The 23,398-nt window shown below is 34.8% G+C and overlaps 1 protein-coding gene and 1 non-coding gene across 3 annotated transcripts in view; one reads left to right on the top strand and one right to left on the bottom strand.

Moving 5' to 3' along the window:
- NUP205 (nucleoporin 205) overlaps positions 1-23,398 on the top strand; it is a 76,380-nt gene that overhangs the window by 35,680 nt on the left and 17,302 nt on the right. For both annotated transcript variants that reach the window (XM_069462547.1, XM_069462548.1), the window contains exons 18-35: positions 549-738; positions 1,455-1,575; positions 3,126-3,207; positions 3,698-3,862; positions 4,188-4,312; positions 8,492-8,606; positions 10,109-10,258; positions 10,840-10,911; positions 11,287-11,444; positions 12,182-12,262; positions 13,077-13,268; positions 13,798-14,065; positions 14,168-14,266; positions 16,834-16,982; positions 18,291-18,482; positions 19,365-19,486; positions 21,104-21,242; positions 22,789-22,915. In XM_069462547.1, coding sequence (XP_069318648.1) covers positions 549-738; positions 1,455-1,575; positions 3,126-3,207; positions 3,698-3,862; positions 4,188-4,312; positions 8,492-8,606; positions 10,109-10,258; positions 10,840-10,911; positions 11,287-11,444; positions 12,182-12,262; positions 13,077-13,268; positions 13,798-14,065; positions 14,168-14,266; positions 16,834-16,982; positions 18,291-18,482; positions 19,365-19,486; positions 21,104-21,242; positions 22,789-22,915 — 2,547 coding nt within the window. The remainder of the gene's footprint in view (positions 1-548; positions 739-1,454; positions 1,576-3,125; positions 3,208-3,697; positions 3,863-4,187; positions 4,313-8,491; positions 8,607-10,108; positions 10,259-10,839; positions 10,912-11,286; positions 11,445-12,181; positions 12,263-13,076; positions 13,269-13,797; positions 14,066-14,167; positions 14,267-16,833; positions 16,983-18,290; positions 18,483-19,364; positions 19,487-21,103; positions 21,243-22,788; positions 22,916-23,398) is intronic.
- LOC138377663 (U6 spliceosomal RNA) lies at positions 2,025-2,131 on the bottom strand. Its single transcript, XR_011231829.1, has one exon. It is a non-coding gene; the product is annotated as a U6 spliceosomal RNA (small nuclear RNA).

Below are 23,398 nucleotides of genomic sequence, written 5' to 3' on the forward strand. Positions count from 1 at the left end.
GGGACCTGTTTCATGGAAGACGATTTTTCTGTGGACTGGGGTTGGGGGATGGGGGGTGAGGGGAGGATGGTGAGTGATAGGGAGTGATTATAAATACAGATGAAACTTTGCTCCCTTGCCTGCTGCTTACCTCCTGCTGTGTGGCCCAGTTTCTGAGAGGCCACGGACTGGTACTGGTCTGCAGCCTGGGGTTTGGGAACTGCAGCACTAGATGACAGTAGCACTTCCTCAGTTATGACAACCAAAAATGTCTCCAGACATTGTCAAACGTCCACTGGGGCCAAATCACCCCAGTCTGAGAACCATTGCTCTAAATAATCAGGGATGAGATAAAGGAGCAAGGACTCAAGAAGCCATTCCAGGAAAGTAGTCTGGGTCTCAAAAATAACCATGACTTGCACAGGTGAACAGTTTTGTGAAGTTGCTGCTGAAAGTTTGGAAAAATGAGTGTCTTTTGAATCTAAAACTTGTCCTTTATCTTTTTCCTAAGAATTGACTGAGTTTCTAGGGTTTGTTTAGAACTTTCTAACTTTATTTTTGGTTTATAGGGAAGAAACACCTGGAAAAAGCAGTACAGCATTGCCTTGCACTTCTCAATCTTACTCTACAAAAGGAAAATCTCTTTATGGATCTTCTAAGAGAGAGTCAACTGGCTCTAATAGTCTCTCCTTTAGAACAGCTATTGCAGGGAATTAATCCTAGAACCAAGAAGGCAGATAATGTGGTAAATATTGCCAGGTAAGTTACATTTGTAGGTAGAGAAATGATGAAATCAGATGGGCATTCTAACTTTGATTTCCAAATCTGATTGACTGTCTAATGCGTCACTTTTTTGTCCCTTCTGCCTCATTTTACTCTTCTCTAGCTCCTCTGATTTTAATTACTCTGAGCCTTATAATTTATTTTCTTCTTCCAAATTTATTCTATATACTAAAGATTTCTAAATCTAAAATGACAATATTATTTGTCTCCTGTAGGGAAACTAGGTGTTTGTAGGACAGGGCTGGATAGGAAGCAGACTTTTCTCCCTACATGTAAATATCCCAACTTTCTGGTGCTTTGGCGTTCCATGAGCTGTAGAAGAATTACCCTGATCTCTGCTTTCAGCTTTGCATGACAATATCCCTGTGTTTGTATGAATCTGTGTTGAAATTTCCCCTTTTTATATCAGTCATGTTGTTTTAGGGTCCTCCCTAATGATGTCATCTTATTTGATTGACTACATATGCAAGACCCTACTTCCAAATAAGGTCACATGGGTTAGGGCTTCACATATGAATTTTGGGCGGGACACAAAACCGGCTGCATCTAGCCAGAAGGGGACACCTTTTTCTGATTTACCTAAAAGTGCTGTGTGGGTAGGGGAGGACCTTGTTTTAAATTTTCTTTATTGAGAATAGTGAGAAGCCAAACGTTTCATCACACTGTTCCTCAAATGTTTTCTTCTTTTAAAGATACCTGTACCATGGCAATACTAATCCAGAATTGGCTTTTGAAAGTGCCAAGATCCTCTCCTGTATCTCTTGCAACTCCAATATTCAGATAAAATTGGTTGGAGATTTCACACATGACCAGGTAACTGATATTGTTGTTATCATTTTTTGGTATATTCTGATTACATGTGGAAGTCCCATTGTCTGTAGAGGAATCATATTCTTGTTGTGGAAAAATTTTTTAAGAGTAAGTATGTGTGTTTATATAGGATAAGTGAAAAACGACCCATGAACTGGCTGTGATTTGTCTTTGAAGATAACACTATTTATGGTGATATCACACATGCTATAATATGTGGCTGTATAGCCTAAGACTGCTGCTAATGTAAGCACATTTGAAGCGATTAGGTTTGTAGCTGCAACTTCTGCTTGTTTTCTTCTCCCAACCCGTCAATTGCCTCTGTTTTAAGCGAGCTTCTGCAATTCTGATTGTGTCTCACTGTTATGAGATGTCTACTTCTATGGTTTTCTTGTGATCCACATCTGCATCATTTCATTTGATAATACACTGTAGAGTTCCTCTTTCTGTTCAGTTTTTTTTGTTTTTTGTTTTTGTTTCGTGTCATCCTTGCGCAGGGGCCATGCTAATCTTCTCTGTATCGTTCCAATTTTAGTATATGTGCTGCCGAAGCGAGCACCTGTTCAATTTTTTATTCAATTTATATTGAATCTGCTTTTTCTTTAGAATTTCCTCTTTTTATTCAATTTATAGTAGTTCTATTCACTGAATAGCTACAATTGGAAGATCTGCTTTTTTTTCTTTATAAACATTTATCCTATTGTATCTTTATGGTGAAAATCAGTGCTTTAGCTAGTTGAAGGAATTTATTGTGTACTATTTCACAGTATTTTGAAATAGAGATTCTTCTGGCATGTTGAGTGGAACAGATCTTCATTTTGTGTTTAATTGTTTAATTGTCCCTCATATTGAAGGACCTTTAGCATCCTTGATGCCCTGCCACTATTTATCAGTAATATTAGCTGTGTTAACTCAAAATGACCCCACTTATTTCAAAGTGCCGTCTGGAGTATAGTACCACCCAGGTTAAAAACCACTATAATAAGTATATATGTCTAATATGTGGCTTATGGATGAGGTTATGAAACCATGTGATAACCGGGGATATTGAAGATTTTTGGTTTGATTTTAGTATAAATTATTATTACTGATTTAAAATCCTGCTAGATTTCTAAAAGAAAAACAAGCTCAGAAATATAAAAGTGATGATAAGTATATATTTCTAAAGAGAAAAGATGAGAGTTTTGTTTTATATTTTAGTTAAGATCTCATAACATTGAGTATATAATGAAGAGATCAAGAAATAGCAATTTAATGTTATTTTTTAAAAAGTTTGAGTCTTTCGGAAGGAAAGTTAGGGAAGCAAGTTTTGAAGCCAATACATTTAAAAAATTTTTTTTTCTTTAATCATTTCTATAGATTTACTTATGGCAACTTAAGGAACCAAGTTTTCTATTAATTAAGAACATAGCTAAAACATGAATACTGGGAGCAGATTTGCCTTTTTTTCTTTACAGATAAATATTTATAAATATATCCTATTAATCACGGTTTTTCTAATATTTAGAAATATTTTTATAATTTGTCATTTTTCTGCCTTTATATGACTTCAGAGTGTAAGTCAGAAGCTGATGGCTGGATTTGTGGAGTGTTTGGATAGTGAAGATACAGAAGAATTTGTACGTCCAGAGGAGGGTATGCCTTAGATTAATATACATACATGTATATTTTTTGTTTGTATATATACTAAAGAAAAAACTTGAACTGTTAACTGTCTAGTGGTGATGTAAGAGAATTTGCTAGAATACACATTGAGCATCCCAAATCCAAATCCGAAATCCTCTAAAAATCTGAAACCATTTGAGCACCAATGTGACACTCAAAGGAAATGCTCATTGGACCATTTTGGATCTGGGATTAGTAATGCCAGTATTCCAAAATCTGAAAACTGAAATCTGACACACTTCTGGTACCAAGCATTTCAGATAAGGGATACTCAACCTGTAAATTTATAAAGCTTTTAGGATTCCTCTTTAAATAAATCTGAAACCAGTGTAATGGCTAATAAGATATGCTGAAACTAAAGAAAACATAGGAGTTCAGAATACAAGTTTTATATTTTTAAGGTTGACTTATGTTAACTTTGCATTTTTTTGTAATTTTGTTTTGTGATTTCTACATTAAGGATCAGAAGTTGAAAAGAAATTAGCTATAATTCGTCATGAAACAAGAATCCACATCTTGAATCTTCTCATCACCTCTCTGGAACGCAATCCACCCAATCTTGCTCTTTACCTGTTGGGCTTTGAATTGAAGAAACCTGTCAGTACCACAAACCTACAAGATCCAGGTATAGCCATAAGTCACGTAGGCATTTATTTCTTTCCATATTTGTATATCTCAGTGGTCATTTATTGAATTCTGGGCTCATGGGATAACTCATTGAACGAAAAAATAGCATATGAAAGGTGATGTGATGGATCAATCTTTAGGACTTAGATCAAGACTGAACAAACTGAGCCTTAGAGAAGGCTCATTTATCACTTTGCTGTATCAGTATTTGGAAGAGTATTTATGGTAGAGGGTATATTTACAGAATTTCACTTTTGTAAAGGCAGTCTAAGCTTTTGAATGCAGAAATTCTAAAAAGTTGAATTTCTTTGGGTTTCACGTAGGAGTGTTAGGTTGCCCTCGGACGTGCCTTCATGCCATTCTAAACATCTTGGAGAAAGGAACAGGGCGGAGAACAGGCCCGGTGGCAGTGCGAGAATCTCCTCAATTGGCTGAGCTGTGTTACCAGGTATACAGAAGACTGCTTTGTAGCACTGAACAGAAGAAACTTGACCAGATGCTTGAACATACTACAGATATGAGAGTATAACAGTAAGACTGAGTTGAAATGAGTTCATTTGGTAGTTTGACGAGTCTTTCATTTATGAATAAAACCCATAAAACATAAACCCCAAGATTCTATAGATCTAAGTCCTATATATTAATCACTTGAGAAATGAGGGAAATTAGATTTTTTGTGATGGATTTTTGACCAGGTAGTATAGAAACCTTGTAATAGTCCTGTGTTTAAAATACCTATTTTTGATGGTTAGAGCAGAGGATTTGGGTCGGAAAACCTCTGGTTCCCATCTCTGCCCTGTAACAGGCTAAGTCACCTTGGGCATGCCATGAAACCTCTCTGAGTTTTTCAGTCTGTGAAATAGGCTGTTGAGAGACTTAAATAAGAGTATCAGTGAAAGCCCTTTTTAATAACTATGTAAATCATGAAAACTTACATATAGCTATGTAAAGTGCTAGAATGTCAGATTATTATAAAATTTAAACTATCATGAGAACTTTTCTTTTACTTATTCACTTGTTTCTTGTTTTATTAATCATTTTATAAGTGTTTTACGAACTAGGCTGTGACTAATTTCTCAATTTCAGTGGCACCTTGATTCACATTTTCATGATAAGAAATGTGTCATTAACCTCTTAGTAGCATGGAGATTTTTCTTTGTTAATTTCCTGCTTTTCTTTTTATAATTCTTTACTATTATCTTCTGTTCTCTGCCTGTCCAAGCATCCTTTCACTGTAAGTACTGCAGCTAGGTTTTCCTGTGAATCAAAATTTATTCTTCCTTAATGGGGGAAACAAATTTGATGTGCATTTTAGAACAATGTTGCAGAGTTTGATATCTAGGAAGAAGCAATTGATGAGCTCAATCATCTAGGCTAAAGGCAGGTAAAGTAAGTGAATGAAGCCAGGTTTAGGTCAGAAAGGGAAGGAGAGAGAGGAGGATCTGACAGACTAGAGAGCACATGCCTTACTACTCAGCTCCTGCTAATTATTTTTTATTTGTTTATTTTTTTGGAGACAGGGTCTAGCTGTTGCCCAGGCTAGAGTGCAGTGGTGTTATAGCTCACTGCAACCTCAAACTCCTGGGCTCAAGTGATCTTCCTTCCGCAGCCTCCTGAGTAGCTAGGACTACAGGCGTGTGACACAATGATTTTACCATGTCAGAGTGTAAACCGTGTTTTGCTAGATTTTCTAAATGTTATTTTTATTTCTTTACTTTTTTAATAGGAGTTGGAAATCTGAATTTTTGTGAAAGTTTTTCTGATTTTTAGAACACGGTACTTACTGGCCAAAGAAAACATGTCTATACCAGCAGTCTACCATTTTATAATACAAGTTCTGTGACCCTGCTACTCACAATGTGGCCCAGAGACAAGCATTATCAGCGTCATCTTCTAGGAGCTTATTTGTGCAGAATCTCAGGCCCCACTTTAGACCTGCTGAGTCAGAACCTGCATTTTAACAAGCACAGCTCCATTTGTAACGAAAGATACTCCCTTTACCTATAGGCTTATACTTCACCTTGCTTCATAAAAAAATACAAACATCTAAAAAGAACTTATCAGTTTAAGTAAATCTGATTGTAGCAAAGGAATATAATTTGGGCCTTGTTGATACCTTCATCATCCTGCAATACAAGGGATTCTGGGTAAAGAAGTTGAGATCAAGCCTTATGCTTTTGCCCTCTTCTCTTTAAGGATGGAGATTATTTTCTCCCTGGTCTTGGAAACTAGGAAGGATAAAAGACATACCTTAGTAAAATGGCTCGTAGTGCTTTTGGAACTCACTTTTTGTGTTTTTTCCCTGTACTAGTATTACTTCTAACACATCTTTGAGCATCTTCTTGTATTTTCTTAACTTGCCCTGTAGTACTTGTAACTATTTTTGTTTTGTTTTGAGAAGTATTAGCTTATAAAGTTTTTATGTGTTGTATATAGAATATCAAAACAGTATCAAAGCTCTTTGAAAGTCATGCATACATTTGTAGAAGAGTTGTTTATTTTTTACCATGTGTTTTCTTTTTGCCTTTTTCCTTGTGTATACATATTGTTTATTTAATTGTATTCAGTATGCATACACTTGTTTTGTCCTTTTACCCCCTCTCTTCGGATAAACTTTATGTGCTATTACAATGTAAATTACATTTAGATTGTTTCCAGTTTTTTTTACTCTGCTCTAGTGAACATCTTTAGTTACCTTTTGTTTATATATTTTTTGTTATAACTAATTTTCTTTTTTTTTGAGACAGAGTCTTGCTTTTTCACCCGGGTAGAGGGCAAAGGCATCATTATAGCTCACTACAACCTCAAACTCCTGGGCTCAGGCAATCCTCCTGCCTCAGCCTCCTGAGTAGCTGGGCACAGCTACCACATCTGACTAAATTTTCTATTTTTAGTAAAGACAGGGTCTCGCTCTTGCTTAGGCTGGTCTCGAACTCCTGAGCTCAAGCAATCTGCCTGCCTAGGCCTCCAAGAGTGCTTCAGGATTATAGGTGTGAGCCACCACCCCCACCCTGTTTTATATATTTTTTACGAATATATTTCTAGACATAGGTTTACAGTTGATTCTCATTATTCATAGTAGTTATGTTTTATAAAGTCACTGTGAATACTGAATTGGCAAATCCTGAACCATTGCCCCCATTGAAAATACAGAGTTAGATTCCTATAAGCCTCTGGTCCCAATATTCTTGTCAACTGATGAATCTATAACCTTGTTTTATTTGTGTTTCTGTTTAAAGACATTTTATTTAATATATATTGTTGATTCATTAACATTGAACTCATGGCCAGCAGCACTATGACTCATGCCTGAATGAAGCTTATCTAACATGTTATTTTCTCTGAAAAGCGCATCACAGCCTTCTTGCACTTAGAAACACGAGACAGCCACCTAAGCACTATGCTTGGAGGCTGTTTTAAAAAGCATGAAAAAAATTTTAAAAATGTGGTACTAACTAGATCATTCAGAGGACCCTTGTTTACAGTGTGAGAGCTGGAACAAGAAAGTAGAGTGTTGGCTTTTGTTTGGCAGCATGTGAGTTGGGCAATTGCAATTTGTCTCTGCTCTGCTCCCTGCCATAAATGACCATAGAAGTGCCTAAAGTATTGATTTTGGGGTTATGAATAGATTTTAACATGTAGACAAATTAGCAAATATGGACTCTGTAAATAATGATTGACTGCATTGGATCAAAGGATATGAAGAGTTTTGACTTTAGATTTTAATTCACAATCGTAATAATTATACTAGGTGTTAATGGTACCAATAACAGACAAGTCTAAAGTGCCTCATATATGGAAAGCAATTAATAAATGTTTATACAATGTATGAATGAAAGTTTTCACTGCCACTTTGCCAAATATGTACTGAGATTTGCTTTTTACAGTTAAAAATTTTGCTGATTTACAAGACATAATATGGTACCTGCCTTCATTTTTTAAATTCTAGAAAACAGATGGACATTTTTCTTAGATTATGGGCTATGTTTTATTTTTCTCATATAAAATGTTTTTTGCCATTTTGTCTATTTAGATCTTTATGATACTCATATCCATAATTTTTATGATATTTGTAATGGAGATCTTTATATATATTAGAGCTAGTCATTTTTTGATATAAAAACTTCCCCCTCATCTGTAGTTTTCTGTCAAGTATTTATTTAGAGTTTAGATTTGTTATTTAGTTGAATTTGTAGGTCTTCTTTGTAGTGTCTGCATTTGCTTCAGTTCTAGTGATTGCATTATATTCCTGAGGTTAAGGTGAAATGACTATGGTTCTCAGAAGTTACTTCCAAGTAATTTGCTACCAATAATAGTTAAAATACTGAAACTTGTTAATTAACTATATGTGTGTATATTAATAAATTTATTTAGGGTGATTTCAGGATTAGTTCTATAATAATGTTATCAGCACCGTCAATTGTATTTCAATGTATTTTCTTGAGCTAGGATGCCAAAGACTGCTCATAACTCTGAGCTTATGATTTATATATTTGTTTATCCATTTTGCTTGAGTTGTTGCTAGGTCTTAGTTTTTTATTTGGTAGAGCTAAGTTCATATTTTGTTATCTTAAAATGTATAGCACAGAAAGACTGATTCAGAGATTTTCTTATTTTAATTCTTCAGGTTATATATCAGTTATGTGCATGCTCTGATACATCTGGTCCTACTATGAGGTATTTGAGAACCAGCCAGGATTTCTTATTTTCTCAGTTGCAACATTTGCCTTTTTCGAACAAAGGTAGGATGTTATTTGCCCTTATTGTAACAAATTTATAAGTCCATGTTGGGTAATTTTGCTTATACAATATTTGGGGGGGATTCTGTTCCCATTTTGATACTTTCCTTCTTTGTTATTTTGAGTTGTTTTTGTGCTTTGTTCTTGAGAAGTCTGGTGTTTTAGCTGCTAGTATAAACTTATTTAAACATAGCTGATCAAGTATGGAGTTTGATTCTTTTACTAACAAAAAAATTTGAAGATTATGTTGAAGGGATAGGAAAATATTTGTATAAGAAAATTATGAAAATTTAGTTTTTGAATGAAAATTGTTCTATAAAAACGCCTGATTTACTTTTGTTTCTTTTGTATATATCGGAACCAAGTGAGGTTTTGAAATGAAATATTGAAAACTGATTATGGTGGAAAACATTTATAACTTAGTTTATTGATATAACTAATATTTATCCCAAGCTATTGATGTCTTATCAGGATTTTACTTTATTTTCTTTTTGATTGACTTTTAAGAATTTTCTAAATTCAAATATGTCCAGACAGTGTTGGTCTATAGAGTTTTTTTTTAAATTTACTTTGTATCATCTTTATATTTTAGGAAATTGAGGCTTCCATATTTTGTAAATAAATTTCCATTATTAGTAATAGTCAGCTTTTAATTTACCTTTTAGAGTAATGGTGTCAAACTCTTGGGAATTATGTAATGGCAAAAGGTTTTTCATTCTGACCACTTAATTTTGGACCAAAAACAAAAGGTTTTCACTTCATTTTCATTACATAGCTTATTTTTAGTCCTGAGATTTTGTTTATATAAGAAGCTTTTAGAAACTCTCTTTTTACACCTAATTAGTAAGAATGATTAATATCTTGCCTATTATGGTATGTGTTAAATTGATTTAGCTTTGCCTGAAATTATTATTAATATTATAGTTATTTGGTGAATTTTATGTGTGTACTGTCAGAATTTAGGGTTCAAAGCCAATCATATTAAAATAATATTGGATTAAAAAACTCCTATTGTATAAGTGATGCCCAGCTCTAATTATTTGTTAAACCAAATGTCCTTAATTATCTTGAGATATTATAAAAATATATAATTTAATTCTATTTCTTTTAAGTATTTCTTTTGTGAAATCAATCAAGCAATATGATAGTTTTTTAATGAGTTATAAAATTCCTTGTTTTTTAAATAATATTAAGTTATGTATTAATGTCAGAATATAACAGAGTCAGAGGATCTTTGTGAAATTATCTGCTATGAATGAAAACTTGTCTCTTGTTCTTCATTTGCTTTAGCTCGTCTGTCATAGACACGTACTAGCTTATTTTTTTTTCCCCTCAGTATCTTTTTTTCTTTTGTAATTTTACAGAGTGGTAAATTATTATATTGCTAAGTTTCATAAATTATTGACTTTGTTATATGGGAAATGTATGATGAGTTGTGGAATATAGGTCTGCTCTGATCTTGTGTTATTATTCTGGGAAACGAAATTTATGTGTTTAAATTTTAGAATATGAAATATCCATGCTGAACCAAATGTCATGGCTTATGAAGACTGCTTCAATAGAACTAAGGGTAACTTCTCTGAATCGTCAACGGTCACATACCCAGAGGCTCCTGCACCTCTTACTGGATGACATGCCAGTGAAACCATACTCAGGTGAATATGTCTTACTGTGCTGGTGCCTGGTCTTTGTGAAGACAGGCACGAACCTGAATTTTGTGCTCAGTATGTGATTATAGACCAAAATAGTTCTTTTTACCTTTAGAATATTTTTCATTAAAACACAAATTTTAAAATTATCCCATGGTAGTCATTTTGTTATTGTTTTAAGCATCTATATTACCTTGTAGTCATATAGATATTATATACAAAATATTCAGTTGAGTTTGTCACACTGAGCCAGCATGACCTAAGTTATTTGACTATGTTTTATACATGCAAATTAAGCACAAGCTTTTAAATCAGCTCATTGGCATGATTAGGTCTTACCAGTTTTGGAATTCTGATTATTCTCTTAATAATTGTGAAGTGAATCCCATAGAGACAGGAAGAATTAGATGAATGTTGGTAGTATGTCCTCATCAGTCTTTGCATTTTAATTATCCATTTGTAAAGGGCTCTTTGACCTAGAAACAATGACCTAGAAATAAAATACCTATGTTTGTTATTTCCAAATAAATGTAGTTTTAAGAATAGGTTCTTCTTATTCTGATCTATTATTATTGCATTTCCAATAGATGGTGAAGGAGGAATAGAAGATGAAAATAGGTCTGTCTCTGGGTTTCTTCACTTTGACACTACTACAAAAGGTAAAGGCCTTTGAATTTGTAATAAATTAATTTTATAGACATATAAAATTGCTTAAAACTTGAAGAGATTATTATGCCTATGTCTTCAAATTCTGAACTGGTATAGAAAAACTATATATAAAGGAGTATTTGTCATCCAAAAAAATTTTTTTTATAACTAGGATCATAGGATAGGAAAGAAAATATTTTTGTAAGTGGATGTATTAAAAATAAAATCAAATTTAGATTTTAACATATCTTCACTTTCTAGACTAATGCCCTTTTTGAACATAGCAATGTCTTTGAGAGTGAGCTGAGTATTGAGAGTGACCTGAGTATGATGATTTTGCTCTTTTCCTCGGTGTCCTGAGTTGAGTTACTTTCTATTATTTTTAGTACGTCGAAAAATTCTGAGTATTCTTGACTCGATTGACTTCAGTCAGGAGATCCCTGAGCCTTTGCAGCTGGATTTTTTTGATCGGGCGCAGATTGAACAGGTTATTGCTAACTGTGAACACAAGAATTTACGGGGACAGACAGTCTGCAATGTCAAGGTGAGGATTGCTTTGAAGTATGTATCTATAGGCCGGGTGTGGTGGGTCAGACCTGTAATCCCAGCACTTTGGGAGCCTGAGGTGGGAGGATCTTTTGAGCCCAAGAGTTTGAGACTAGCCTGGACAACACAGCAAGACCCCATCTCTACAAGAACTTTAAAAAAAGAAATTAGCCAAGTGTGGTGTTACACACCTATAGTCCTAACTACTTGGAAGGCTGAGGTAGGAGAATTGCTTGAGCCCAGGAGTTGGAGGCTACAGTGAGCTGTGATCACGCCACTGCACTCTAGCCTGAGCAACAGAGTGAGACTTGTTTATTGGACTGGGGCTTTTGCTAAACAATCCTGAAATAAAACTTAATAGACTACACTAACTTTTGTAAAAGGTTCCCCATCACATACCTTTTAGTATCAATAGTTATCCCACCTACCTAGAATATGGAGTGGTTTTAACTATTTAACTCTCTACCAGGTAAATGGTAATAGCTTTGCCAATAGGAAGAAGATATCCAGAGTGCTTGCATTAATTTACCTGCGCATAAGCTCTTTGGTACCACTCTCAGGAATATGAGGGATACTTAATATTTTTGTTTGGAAATTGGACAGTGCCATTGTTGGATTATATATAAAGGTATCTGAAACTTTCTTTTTTAGGACAGTTTATAGTAATTGCTGGGTGTTATTGTTCTACCAGTGTCTGAAATGGTCTTACTGTTCTCTCTTTTCTTAATTCTATAGCTTCTTCATAGAGTTCTTGTAGCTGAAGTAAATGCCCTTCAGGGTATGGCAGCCATAGGACAGAGGCCTCTACTAATGGAGGTAAGCTCCATTGAGTATATGTTAGTTTTAACCTTTTAACTACTTGAACTACTTCAGTGGTTGGTGCAAAGATATGTAAATTGACATGTAGTTAGTTAATTAGTAAACTACCTAAAAATTAAACTTTAATGGAATCTTTCACTTTTGATGTTATAACTTTTGTAAACTGAAGTTAATGTCTGGTGTGTCAAAATAAATAACATCTTTTCTGCTAGGCTAGTTACGGATTTGCAACCTGGCTTTGTTTGTTCCCTGTCAGTGAAGGAGGAGAGTCATTTGTCATCACAAATGGGGCGTTATGGATAAGAGGTTAGGTGGGAAGAACTACCACATAGATGGAAACATAGCTGGCCAGGCCAAAGCAAAAGGCAAAGAAATAAAAGATATGTCAGGGAAACATGCCATTGAACTTGGATTTTAGGCAATTTTAGTATTCTAGAGAAAGTTTAAGTAGATAGTCATAAGGAGAAAGAAGATGATAGGGTCAAAAAGTTCATTTTCATCCATACCACCTCTGTCCTTTGCCTTTCATGCATGCGTTCATGCGTGCATGCGCACACACACATCTGCACACACACACAGACACACACACACACACACACACACACCCCCCCACCCCCTCTTACTCATATATATTATTTTTTATAGCCCTGGTCACCAAAATAACATGAAAAGGTAGCTGCTGCCTGGCTTGCAGGTGGTGGGTTTTCAAATAAATATTTTCCGAATAACTGACAGTGTTTAAATGAATCTGTTGATAATGGACCTTATCTACCTGTGTGTCAACCCTTTGATTCAATTTCTGTGACTTTAGGAAATCAGCACTATACTTCAGTATGTGGTGGGAAGAAATAAATTACTGCAGTGTCTTCATGCAAAGCGGCATGCACTGGAGTCATGGAGGCAGCTGGTAGAAATTATACTGACAGCTTGTCCCCAGGACCTCATTCAAGCAGAGGATCGACAACTGATCATTCGGGATATTTTACAAGATGTGCACGATAAGGTGACATACTTCCTAAATTACTTTATACTGCTGAACAAATTTTATATATAAATATATATTTATAAAATATATACATATATAAACAAATATATTTTGCCACCCTAATCTTTTCCCATTTTAGATTAGTAGTAAAAAAGTGTTATGCAATACCAATGTTAAGACTTTCCTTGAGAAACAGATTAATTCTGTTCAGTAGTGGCTCTCAACCAGAGTGTGTATCAGAAATTACCTAGGGAGCTTGGTAAAAGTACACATGGACAGATTCCACCTCAGACCTACCAAATGCTACTTTCTACTGGCGAGACCATTTACTCAAATTTCAAAAAAGAAAACTTCTGTGGGGAATTCTGATAGGAATACCTTCTGGTTAAGAACACCTGTTGCCCAGCTTTTTTTTTTTCTTTTTGAACAATTCTTATATTCTATACTTACATTGTTATAGTAGTTGATAAGCTGAATATATATAAAATGTGTTTGTGATTACAGTTGAAAGCAGGATCCTCACCCTAATTTGCCCTTGTACTTTAAGATACTGGATGATGAAGCAGCGCAGGAGTTAATGCCTGTGGTCGCTGGTGCAGTGTTCACCCTGACTGCTCACCTAAGCCAGGCCGTCCGCACAGAACAGAAGCAGCCGTTAGTCTTGGGACCAGGAGAGACCCATTATGCTTTTATGCTCGATAGTTCTTTCACCTCACCTCCTGCAGCAGAGAGCTCACTAGTGGGTTTTGCTTCTATTGGGGATTCTTCACTTCACATCATATTGAAGAAACTGTTAGACTTCATTTTGAAAACAGGTTTTTTTCATCTAAATTTTCTATAAATTACAACTTTTGTATTTGTTTTAACTTCTATTGAAAAAAAGTTTTCATTTGACAATATCTCCCTAATCTCCCTAGGTGGTGGATTCCAACGAGTGAGGACTCACTTGTATGGCTCTCTGCTTTATTACCTACAGATTGCCCAGAGACCAGATGAACCAGACACCTTAGAAGCAGGTACGATTAGATTGATTCCTAATCCCTAGTTTTAGAAAAGGTTACTTTAAATTAAAAAAATCACTTCTCCATTTTTTGACTAAGCACAACTATAATAAATGAGTCTTGATGTAATCATTAAAGAATTTATACTTGAGGAAGAATGTTTGGTTTTTAAGATTTATGAAGATAGGGCCAGGCACAGTGACTTACACCTATAATTCTAGCACTTTGGGAGGCCAAGGTGGCAGGATCACTTGAGGCCAGGAGTTTGAGACCAGCCTGAGCAACATAGCAAGACCCTGTATCTATCAAAAATAGAAAAATTAGCCGGATGGAGTAGCATGCACCTGAGTCCCAGCTACGTAGGAAGCTGAGGCAAGAGGATTGCTTGAGCCCAGTAGTTTGAGGCTGCAGTGAGCTGTCAGTTGTGCCACTGCCCTCCAGCCTGGGTGACACAGCAAGACCCTTTCTCAAAAAACAACAACAAAAAAAGAATTATGAAGATAGTACATGAGTTCTGTAAAAAAAAAAAGTAAATAAATAAAACACCCTCAAATAATACTTTAGCTTTATATGGTCTGTAACTTTCTCACTTGCCTCCCGTCCCACTGAACAATGTGCGTAAAGTGATACAACATCTTTCTTTTCTTGACACTAAATCACAGTACACATGTAATTGATTCTTTTAAAATGACTCTATTATTGCAAGGTATAGATATAACATTTAACCATTTTCCTTGGCATTTAAATTATTTCTATTTTTTTTCTTCTACCACAGCCCCTCCTCTAAATTATTTCTAATTTTTACTGCCACAAAACTTCTGTGTCAACTATTCTTTCACGTGCCTATATTTTTTAAGAAGGATGCTTCATGGTAGAATTTCCATGTGAAAGAATATGCACATTTTTATTTTAATAGAGTCTATCAAATGGCCTTCTAAAAAAAGCTTTAGCCTGTAAACTCTCATCAATAGTATACATATATCTTTTTGTACTAGTGTGAGATTTTGTTAAATTCCAAGAAGTAGAATTCTTGGCCAAAAGATTTGCATATTTAAAATATTGATAAATGCTGCTTTCTAAAATGTAGTTAGAGAATAATGTAATTGAGAATAATAATCTGGAACCTTTGGTCTCCAGTCATGAAAAATATTTTTAGCTGTTCAACAGATGAATATGTAATACTCTATGGCAGAGTTATTCTGCTATTTGTTAAGAACTTGTCAGAAGTACCTTCCGATAGTCTCCTTTACGAACGTTTGTTATTTTGTACACAGACTCTTAAAAACCACTGTGTGTAAGGCTCAGTTGATATCATATTATTCTTGTAGTGGTTGTATATTATGCCGTATGTAGTACCCTAGAACATAATAATAGCCAAATGGTAGATTTATAGACATGTAGTACCCACTTGAATAATGAATGCATGAAGATATTTTTAAGGTCAGGAAATATATCAGAATAGTTTGGAGAAGTTTTTTAAACAAACATGAGCTTCTTTTAAAAAGAGAAATAGTAATTCCCCCGCTCCCAACACCTCCCACGTTTTTCTTTTCTAAAGTTTTTTTTACATGCCATTAGTTTGAATTGGCAAAATCACTACCTAACCACTGGGTGGAGCTCTACAATAGGCTTTTTATTATAATATAAGAAGTCATCAGGGTGACAATTTAAAAACTCCTGCTACATAGTAGTTGGGAGGGAAAATCGTGAGATTAGTTCCAAATCAGGTTATTGCTTTATTTATTTATTTATTTTTAAGAGACAGGATCTCATTCAGTTGCCACCTGGCATGTAGTGGCTCGATCATAGCTCACTGCAGCCTCAAACTTCTGGGTTCAGGGGATCCTGATCTTCCTGTCCTAGCCTCTTGAGTATCTGCGACCATAGGCCCATGCCACCACAGCTGGCTAATTATTTTTTTAGTTTTTGAAGAGACAGAGTCTTGCTATGTTGCCCAGACTGGTCTTGAACTCCTGGCCTCAAGCAGTCCTCCCATCTTGGCCTCCCAAAATGCTAGGATTACAAGTGTGAGCCACTGCATCCAGTCTCAGTTATTGCTTTATTTAGTGTATTTGTGAGACTTTTCTAAGAGGTTTACATCAATCTTATATAAAATCTCATATTGTTAATTGTCATTGTATTTTAAAGTTACCTTTATAATGGATGTGCTTTTATTTTTAAGCTTTTATTTTTAATAAAAATATCTGATTTTTTTGGAGGCAGATTTTTGTTTATGTTGTACCTGATTCTTTCTAGGCAAATTCACAAAGATCATAATAAAAGACAAAAGATTAACTGGATAAATATAGGATATCCTCTTGGAGTCCCATAATTCATTTTGATTTCTTTAAGAAACCAAACAGTATCCTTTTCCTGATACTATTATTATTTTAGTGTACATGCATGAAATATATGCATTGTGTTATTAAAGTTTACGTGCCTGGACTCATTGGCATTACTCAGTGGGCCTTTGTGTATATACAGTAATGGAAGGAAGGATTTTTTTTGTTGCATATGAAATGTTATTACTTAGTTATTAAACTTCTTTTTTTGAAGTGTTTTTTCTGTTTTAATCCTTTTAGCCAAGAAAACGATGTGGGAGAGGCTGACAGCCCCTGAAGATGTATTTAGTAAATTACAGCGAGAAAACATAGCCATCATTGAGAGTTATGGAGCCGCCCTCATGGAAGTGGTCTGTCGAGACGCTTGTGATGGTCATGAGATTGGAAGGGTAAAGTGACTCTTGTTTAGTGTTATAATTGAATAAGTATTTTCACTTATTAAGGTATAAACTGAAGTTTAAAATGTATGCTATATATAAGAATTACTTTTTATAATACATTAGTGGATTTGCTTATTGCTATAATTTGGGACTTCTATTTTGTTTATTCGTGTTTTGTTTAATTGTGTTTAGAATCTTAATTAATTCAGAATTTCCTCTCAGAATTATCTTTTTGCTAATTTTTTTTTTTGAGACAGAGTCTCACTCTGTTGCCTGGGCTTGAGTGCTGTAGCATCAGCCTAGCTCACAGCAACCTCAAACTCCTGGGCTCAAGTGATCCTTCTGCCTCAGCCTCCTGAGTAGCTGGGACTACAGGCATGCATCATCACGCCTGGCTAATTTTTTCTATATAATTTTAGTTGTCCAGCTAATTTCTTTCTATTTTTAGTAGAGACGGGGTCTCGCTCTTGCTCAGGCTGGTCTCGAACTTCTGACCTTGAGTGATCCTCCCGCCTGGGCCTCCCAGAGGGCTAGGATTACAGGCATGAGCCACTGCTCCTGGCCCTTTTTGCTAATTTTGGGGTTGGCTAGTGGAACAACCCTGGAAGAAACAACAGAAATGCTGCTTAATAAAGATATTTGGTTAAGGGAATGCTAGATAAATTGCTTTTAGACTGAATATATCTTTCTCTGCCTCAATCCTTTATGGAGAATTTGCATTTATATTTCTTTTAAATATTGTGGCACACTGGTGAAGATGCAATGAGAAGATAACTTTGTCCCAGTGGAAAATTATATAGCATTTAAATCACATTTTTGAAGACCCTGGGAAACAGGATTTAAAAAAATAGGATAAAATATAAACTATGTTGTATTTTTATGCATAGGAAAAACACTGGGAGATAGACAGACCAAAATGGGTTAACTGTTTATCAGATGGTGTATTTCTTATATACTTTTCTATATCTTCTGTAATGAGGGTGTAACACTTTACAATTAGAGAAAAGAGCTAATTTAAAAAATTCTTTTCCTCTAATGGTAATGCTTAGATTCTGCCAAAATATATTTAATGACATTATTTTAATATTTTAGGTTTTGTTTCAGAAATATAACTTTACCCTGAATGTTTCCATTTATTAATAAATTGATATTCTGGATCCATAGTTTTTACTTCTCAAGAAAACAAAATAAGGAAATTTTATTGTGAGCAACCATTCTTATGAAAAAAGTTTGTAGTATTCCCAGATAAAGGCAATTATTGTCACTGATTTTGGTAGCCATCTTCATGTTCTGAACTTTGATTTATTCTTCCTTCAGATGCTGGCCTTGGCTCTACTTGATCGGATTGTCTCCGTAGACAAGCAGCAGCAGTGGCTTCTGTATCTTTCTAACAGTGGCTATTTGAAGGTCCTTGTGGACAGCTTAGTTGAAGATGACCGTACTTTGCAGAGCTTACTCATTCCACAGCCTCCCCTTTTAAAAGCCCTTTATACTTATGAATCTAAAATGGTAAGGCTTTATTGACATTTGATGTTAGATCAACAGGTCACTTCCTCTTGGGGTTATAGACGTATTAAGGAAAATCAATGTGGCATACATTTTGAATATTTCTATCATATAAGCTGTAACCTTTTTAAAGCAGTTTTAAATTTGGAGATCTGTGTATCTTCTGAGCACGCCAAAAATGGGTGAAATGATCTTGAGACGGTCAATTAGATAATGGGACTGCTGTTACTCACGTAGCTTGCTAATGATGGTGATATGACACCCAGTGCTCCATGAAGAGAGAGTAGAATTGTCCTCCTACAGCATAATTCAGACTATATTAGTTGCCTTATTGAAAATTCCAATGTAGATGTGCTAGTTCTATTTTAAACACAGAATTTTCAACATAGTATATAATTCATCATTTCCTTGCCTCCAGATCTGTTTCAGTTTCTCTGTTTCCTCGTGGTTAAAATGATCACAAATGCCACAATAATAGAAGCCTAAGAATAAAGTCAAAGGTTCTTCATTAACTCCTTTTTCCTCCTTCATTCATTTATTCAACAAGTATTAATTTAATACCTACTATATGCCAGGCTTGGTAGTAGGTGCTAGAGATACAGCTGTGAGCAAAATAGACAGACTTCCTTGCCCTCCATAAGCCCACATGATGATGACAAAATCTACAGTTTAAGTGAATATTTGAACCATGCAAGGCACTGTGCAGGCACCAAGTCCTCATAAAAATCGAGGAGAAAGGTGGTGTAATGTGCCCCTGTGGCTATCCCCGAATTTCTCTTCAGTGGTGACTAAAGATGAGAAATGTGCCATGAGAGTGCTGTACTTTTATATGAGGCCCTTGGACATGATTTTAGCACTGATGATTTTTCTTGTGTTACTTCTTAGGCATTTCTCACGAGAGTGGCTAAGATACAGCAGGGTGCGTTAGAGCTGCTGAGATCTGGGGTGATTGTGAGACTAGCGCAATGCCAGGTTTATGACATGCGCCCAGAAATGGACCCACAGGGGTAAGTGTCCATATAGATTAGTTTGGTTAAGTTTCCAGTAAAGGATTATTAAGGAAAAAAAATTTCCAAAAATAATGTTGTCACTCTTTTATTTGATGTGGGGTTTTTGGGTCATATGCTCCTGTCATTTACTAATAAATGGAAGTTGGTAATAATGGTAAAAGTTGGTAGGGGTGGGAGTAAATTTTGTTAGTAAATGTGTACCTTTCCAACCTTACTATTTTGTTCAGTAGAAATACTTGTTTTCAGTGACAGTGGTCCTTTAAAGAATTACAGTAAAATTATAATTTTTTGTGGATTTCCTATTTCTGATGATTTGAATGGGATTTCAGTGTTTATATTTTTCTCATTTTAATATTTTACCTACTGCTTGCTAATTTGAAAGCTTCAAGTGAAATTATTTTCAAATTTCAAGCTTTTCAGATTTCTCAGTTCAATTGGAATATGGAAAATTGAATTTGAACTTTTTTCTCTTTTGTCTACATAACTGCAGCATTGTTAGGCAGACAGTATACTTCCCTAGCAGTAAATAATACTTAGGTTGGATTTAGTAATTATTTTCGGAGGATCCATTGCCGAATTGAATGTTTAAGTTTTTCAGGCTTAACTACAGAACTGTTTTACCTCCTGGGGAAAAAAAAATTTACTTTGGTATTGCTTTCTAAAGTTTTAAACATGAGAGTTATTATTAATATTTTGACTTTAGGTAAAGAGGGTTGAGTTCAGTACTCTTTAGTTTGTGGCATGTCATCACTTCTCTATGCAAAGCTTCTTATTTATTTCTGTATTCTGCTTCCATTCCCTCAACAGGCAGCCATTTTCTTTTGTCCAAAAATTCAAATATTAAAATAAACATTTATAATAAATAAGAGTTTATTAATACAATGTTCTGAGACCTAATCTTAATGGTTAAGTGATTTTACAACCTCATTTTAACTCTTTTAAATCTTGTTTTATTTTATACAGGTTGAATATCCCTAATCTGAAATCTGAAATGCCCTGAAATCTGAAATGTTCCAAAATCTGAAACTTTTTGAGTACTGATATGACACTCAAAGGAAATGCATAGTGGGGTGTTTTGGATTTTGGATTTTCAGATTAGGCATGCTCAACTGGTAAGTATGTATAATGCAGGTATTCCAAAATCTGAAAAAAATCCAAAACACTTCTAAGTACAAGCATTTCAGATAAGGGATACTCATCCTGTATAATAGACAGTGTAGAGTCATTTTTGGATTGGGTAGGGGAGAAGAAAATTGGAGGAAAATAACTTGATTTTTGCCTGCGTCTTACTCATAGTCTCTATGGCCCAAGGGAGCATTTAAAGAACAATAAATATGTTTGGGAAGTTTTAAGCATTGTCTTTTTAAATTATACAGGTTTTCCTTAATAAGATTTTTCAAAATTCAAATAACTCTGTTTTCACTAAACTATAAGTTTAGGCAAAAGCCTATTTCTTTACATTACTGATGTACATATGATATGCAGAGTACTCATTAGCGGCTTCCTATCTTAATCCCCCGGCCGTGATTCACGTGCCACATAAATGGTAAGGAATTGCTGAGAGTATACCTTAATCCTTGTAATGTTGCTCTCCTTTGGTTGAAATGAATAAAGCATATTTGGCATGAGAGACCCTCCAGTGTTCATCCCTACACCAGTGGATCGCTACCGTCAGATTCTCCTTCCCGCCCTCCAGCTGTGCCAGGTCATCCTCACGTCTAGTATGGCCCAGCACTTGCAGGCAGCAGGGCAGGTAAGATGAATCTTTTGTTGGATATTGTCTCCTACAAAATCTTCATTTTACAAATGCAGAAACCCTATGCATAGAAAGCTTAAGTGAGTTTTCCTTAATCCTAATGTTTGTGACAGAGCTGTGTGTAGAAAACAGGCCCCTGTACTTTGCTCTGAACTACACTGGCCCATTTTTGTACTCTTGTTTGAATGAAACAGCTAATAGATTAGTGAGATAGAAAGCAAGAGGTTGAAATTTGTTCTTCTATAAAAGAATGTAGTTATGATAGGAATAAGCTGGCTTCTAAAATGTAATTTAAGCAAGTATTTATTGAGAGAAGGCTATGTTAGGCCTTGCAGAAAATACAAAAGATGATAACACCACATTTATATACGATATTGAGAACTATCAAAATTTTTTTAAATACCAAAAATTAGTTTTATTTACATTGCTTTTCAGTGAAACCTTCAAACATATGTTTCTTGTTTCTCTAGTAATACGATAAATGATTTAATCTTTCAGTGATTAATTAGGTTTATAATCATGAATCCACAACCTTTTATTATATTGCTTTATTATATTTTAGAACTGTGTCCTAAAACACTTTTATTTCTGGTGATTTTTGTCTGCTTTCCCTGCCATCAGGCCTCAGGCCTGTCTCACCAGGGTGGATGCACCTTATTTCATATTGCAGTAGTCGAGGTTCACATCCTACCCCTTTTAGGCCTTCAAGTCAGTTCTTGAAAACTCAGAGCATTTGCTTGTCTTCTCCTTGATTAAGATTTGCACCAGTCTTGTATTGACTGAAGCAGAATCGCCTGAGTTGTCTCTTAGGAAAGTATAGATGGCTGAGTTCTGCATCCAGCGGTGATGGGTGGAGGCCAGGAATCTGTATTAAAAAATAAAAGCAGTCACAGTTTCTGTGTGATTCACATCCTCAGCTTGTTTTGGCATAGTCTGTGTCTTCAGGGTGTTTATAATCTAGTTGAGATATTCATATGTGAAAATACTGAGAGAATCCGCCATGATGGTGCACTGTAAAATGCCAAGGTGGAAGGGCAGAGTTTAGAGGGTCAGGATTTATGTCTCTTGTTTTTACCACATCAAAATGAGAATTAGGCAAAATTGTTTATTTGATTTTTCCCCATGTCACACATCCATAGAGAAACTTCTTGAATTCTGTATTGTTTTTAATACCTACTCATTTTAAATTCTTGTTCTAGTTCCATTTGGACAAACAATAAAAGAAAATAGAGGTCAAATAATAGTTTTCATAGAGTAGGTCCAAGCTATATCATACTCTTCTACAGTAGCTGCTAAACATATTATTTATAAACTTAGAAATAATCCTTATCTTTAGCTTTCATGTTAATTTTAGTTAAATTTTGCTTCCTGAGGAAATAAAATTTGTATTAATAAATGTAGAAAACAATTACTTATCTCTCATTCTTCCTCATTACATCAAATTACCTCAACATTATTTGAAAGATGGGTGACACATTTATAATATAATTTTCTACTCTTCTACCTCTGTTTCTTCCATTTCTCCTCTTTTTCCATGGCTTAGGTGTTGCAGTTTCTCATTTCACATTCTGATACCATACAAGCAATTCTGCGCTGTCAGGATGTTAGTGCTGGGTCTTTGCAGGAATTAGCTCTGCTGACAGGAATTATAAGTAAAGCAGCACTTCCTGGTGAGTTGATTATGTTGAATGGACTTTTAATAATTCTTTACAGACTGATATATACTTAATAGAATGAGATTTTTGTTATCTTGCTGTATATGACTTATTTGAAATTGGTACTGCTAACAGAATTAATTGCCTTAATATAAGTATTAAGTTTATGTTTATAAAAATAATATATGCTCATTATAAAAAAAATCCAAAAAGTTCGAGGAGATAATTAACACTCAAAATCTCACTACCTAGAAATTACCAAATGTTAACATTTGATAAATAGCTTTTCTAACATTGCTGTATGTATATGTACATATGAGAGAGATAAAAACAGAAAAGTACAGAAGTAATTTTTGAGAATGGGATTGCCTTAGAGAACAATATTTAGAGAACAAATATTTAATTTTACGTGAATTTAACAGATAATTGCAGAGAAAGGGAAGGAATTGTTGAATTCCAGACAAATGTTTCTTCACTACATGAGTATAGAGATATCGT

This window comes from Eulemur rufifrons, chromosome 29 (assembly GCF_041146395.1).
Source record: "Eulemur rufifrons isolate Redbay chromosome 29, OSU_ERuf_1, whole genome shotgun sequence".
In the NCBI taxonomy this organism is placed as follows: Eukaryota; Metazoa; Chordata; class Mammalia; order Primates; family Lemuridae; genus Eulemur; species Eulemur rufifrons.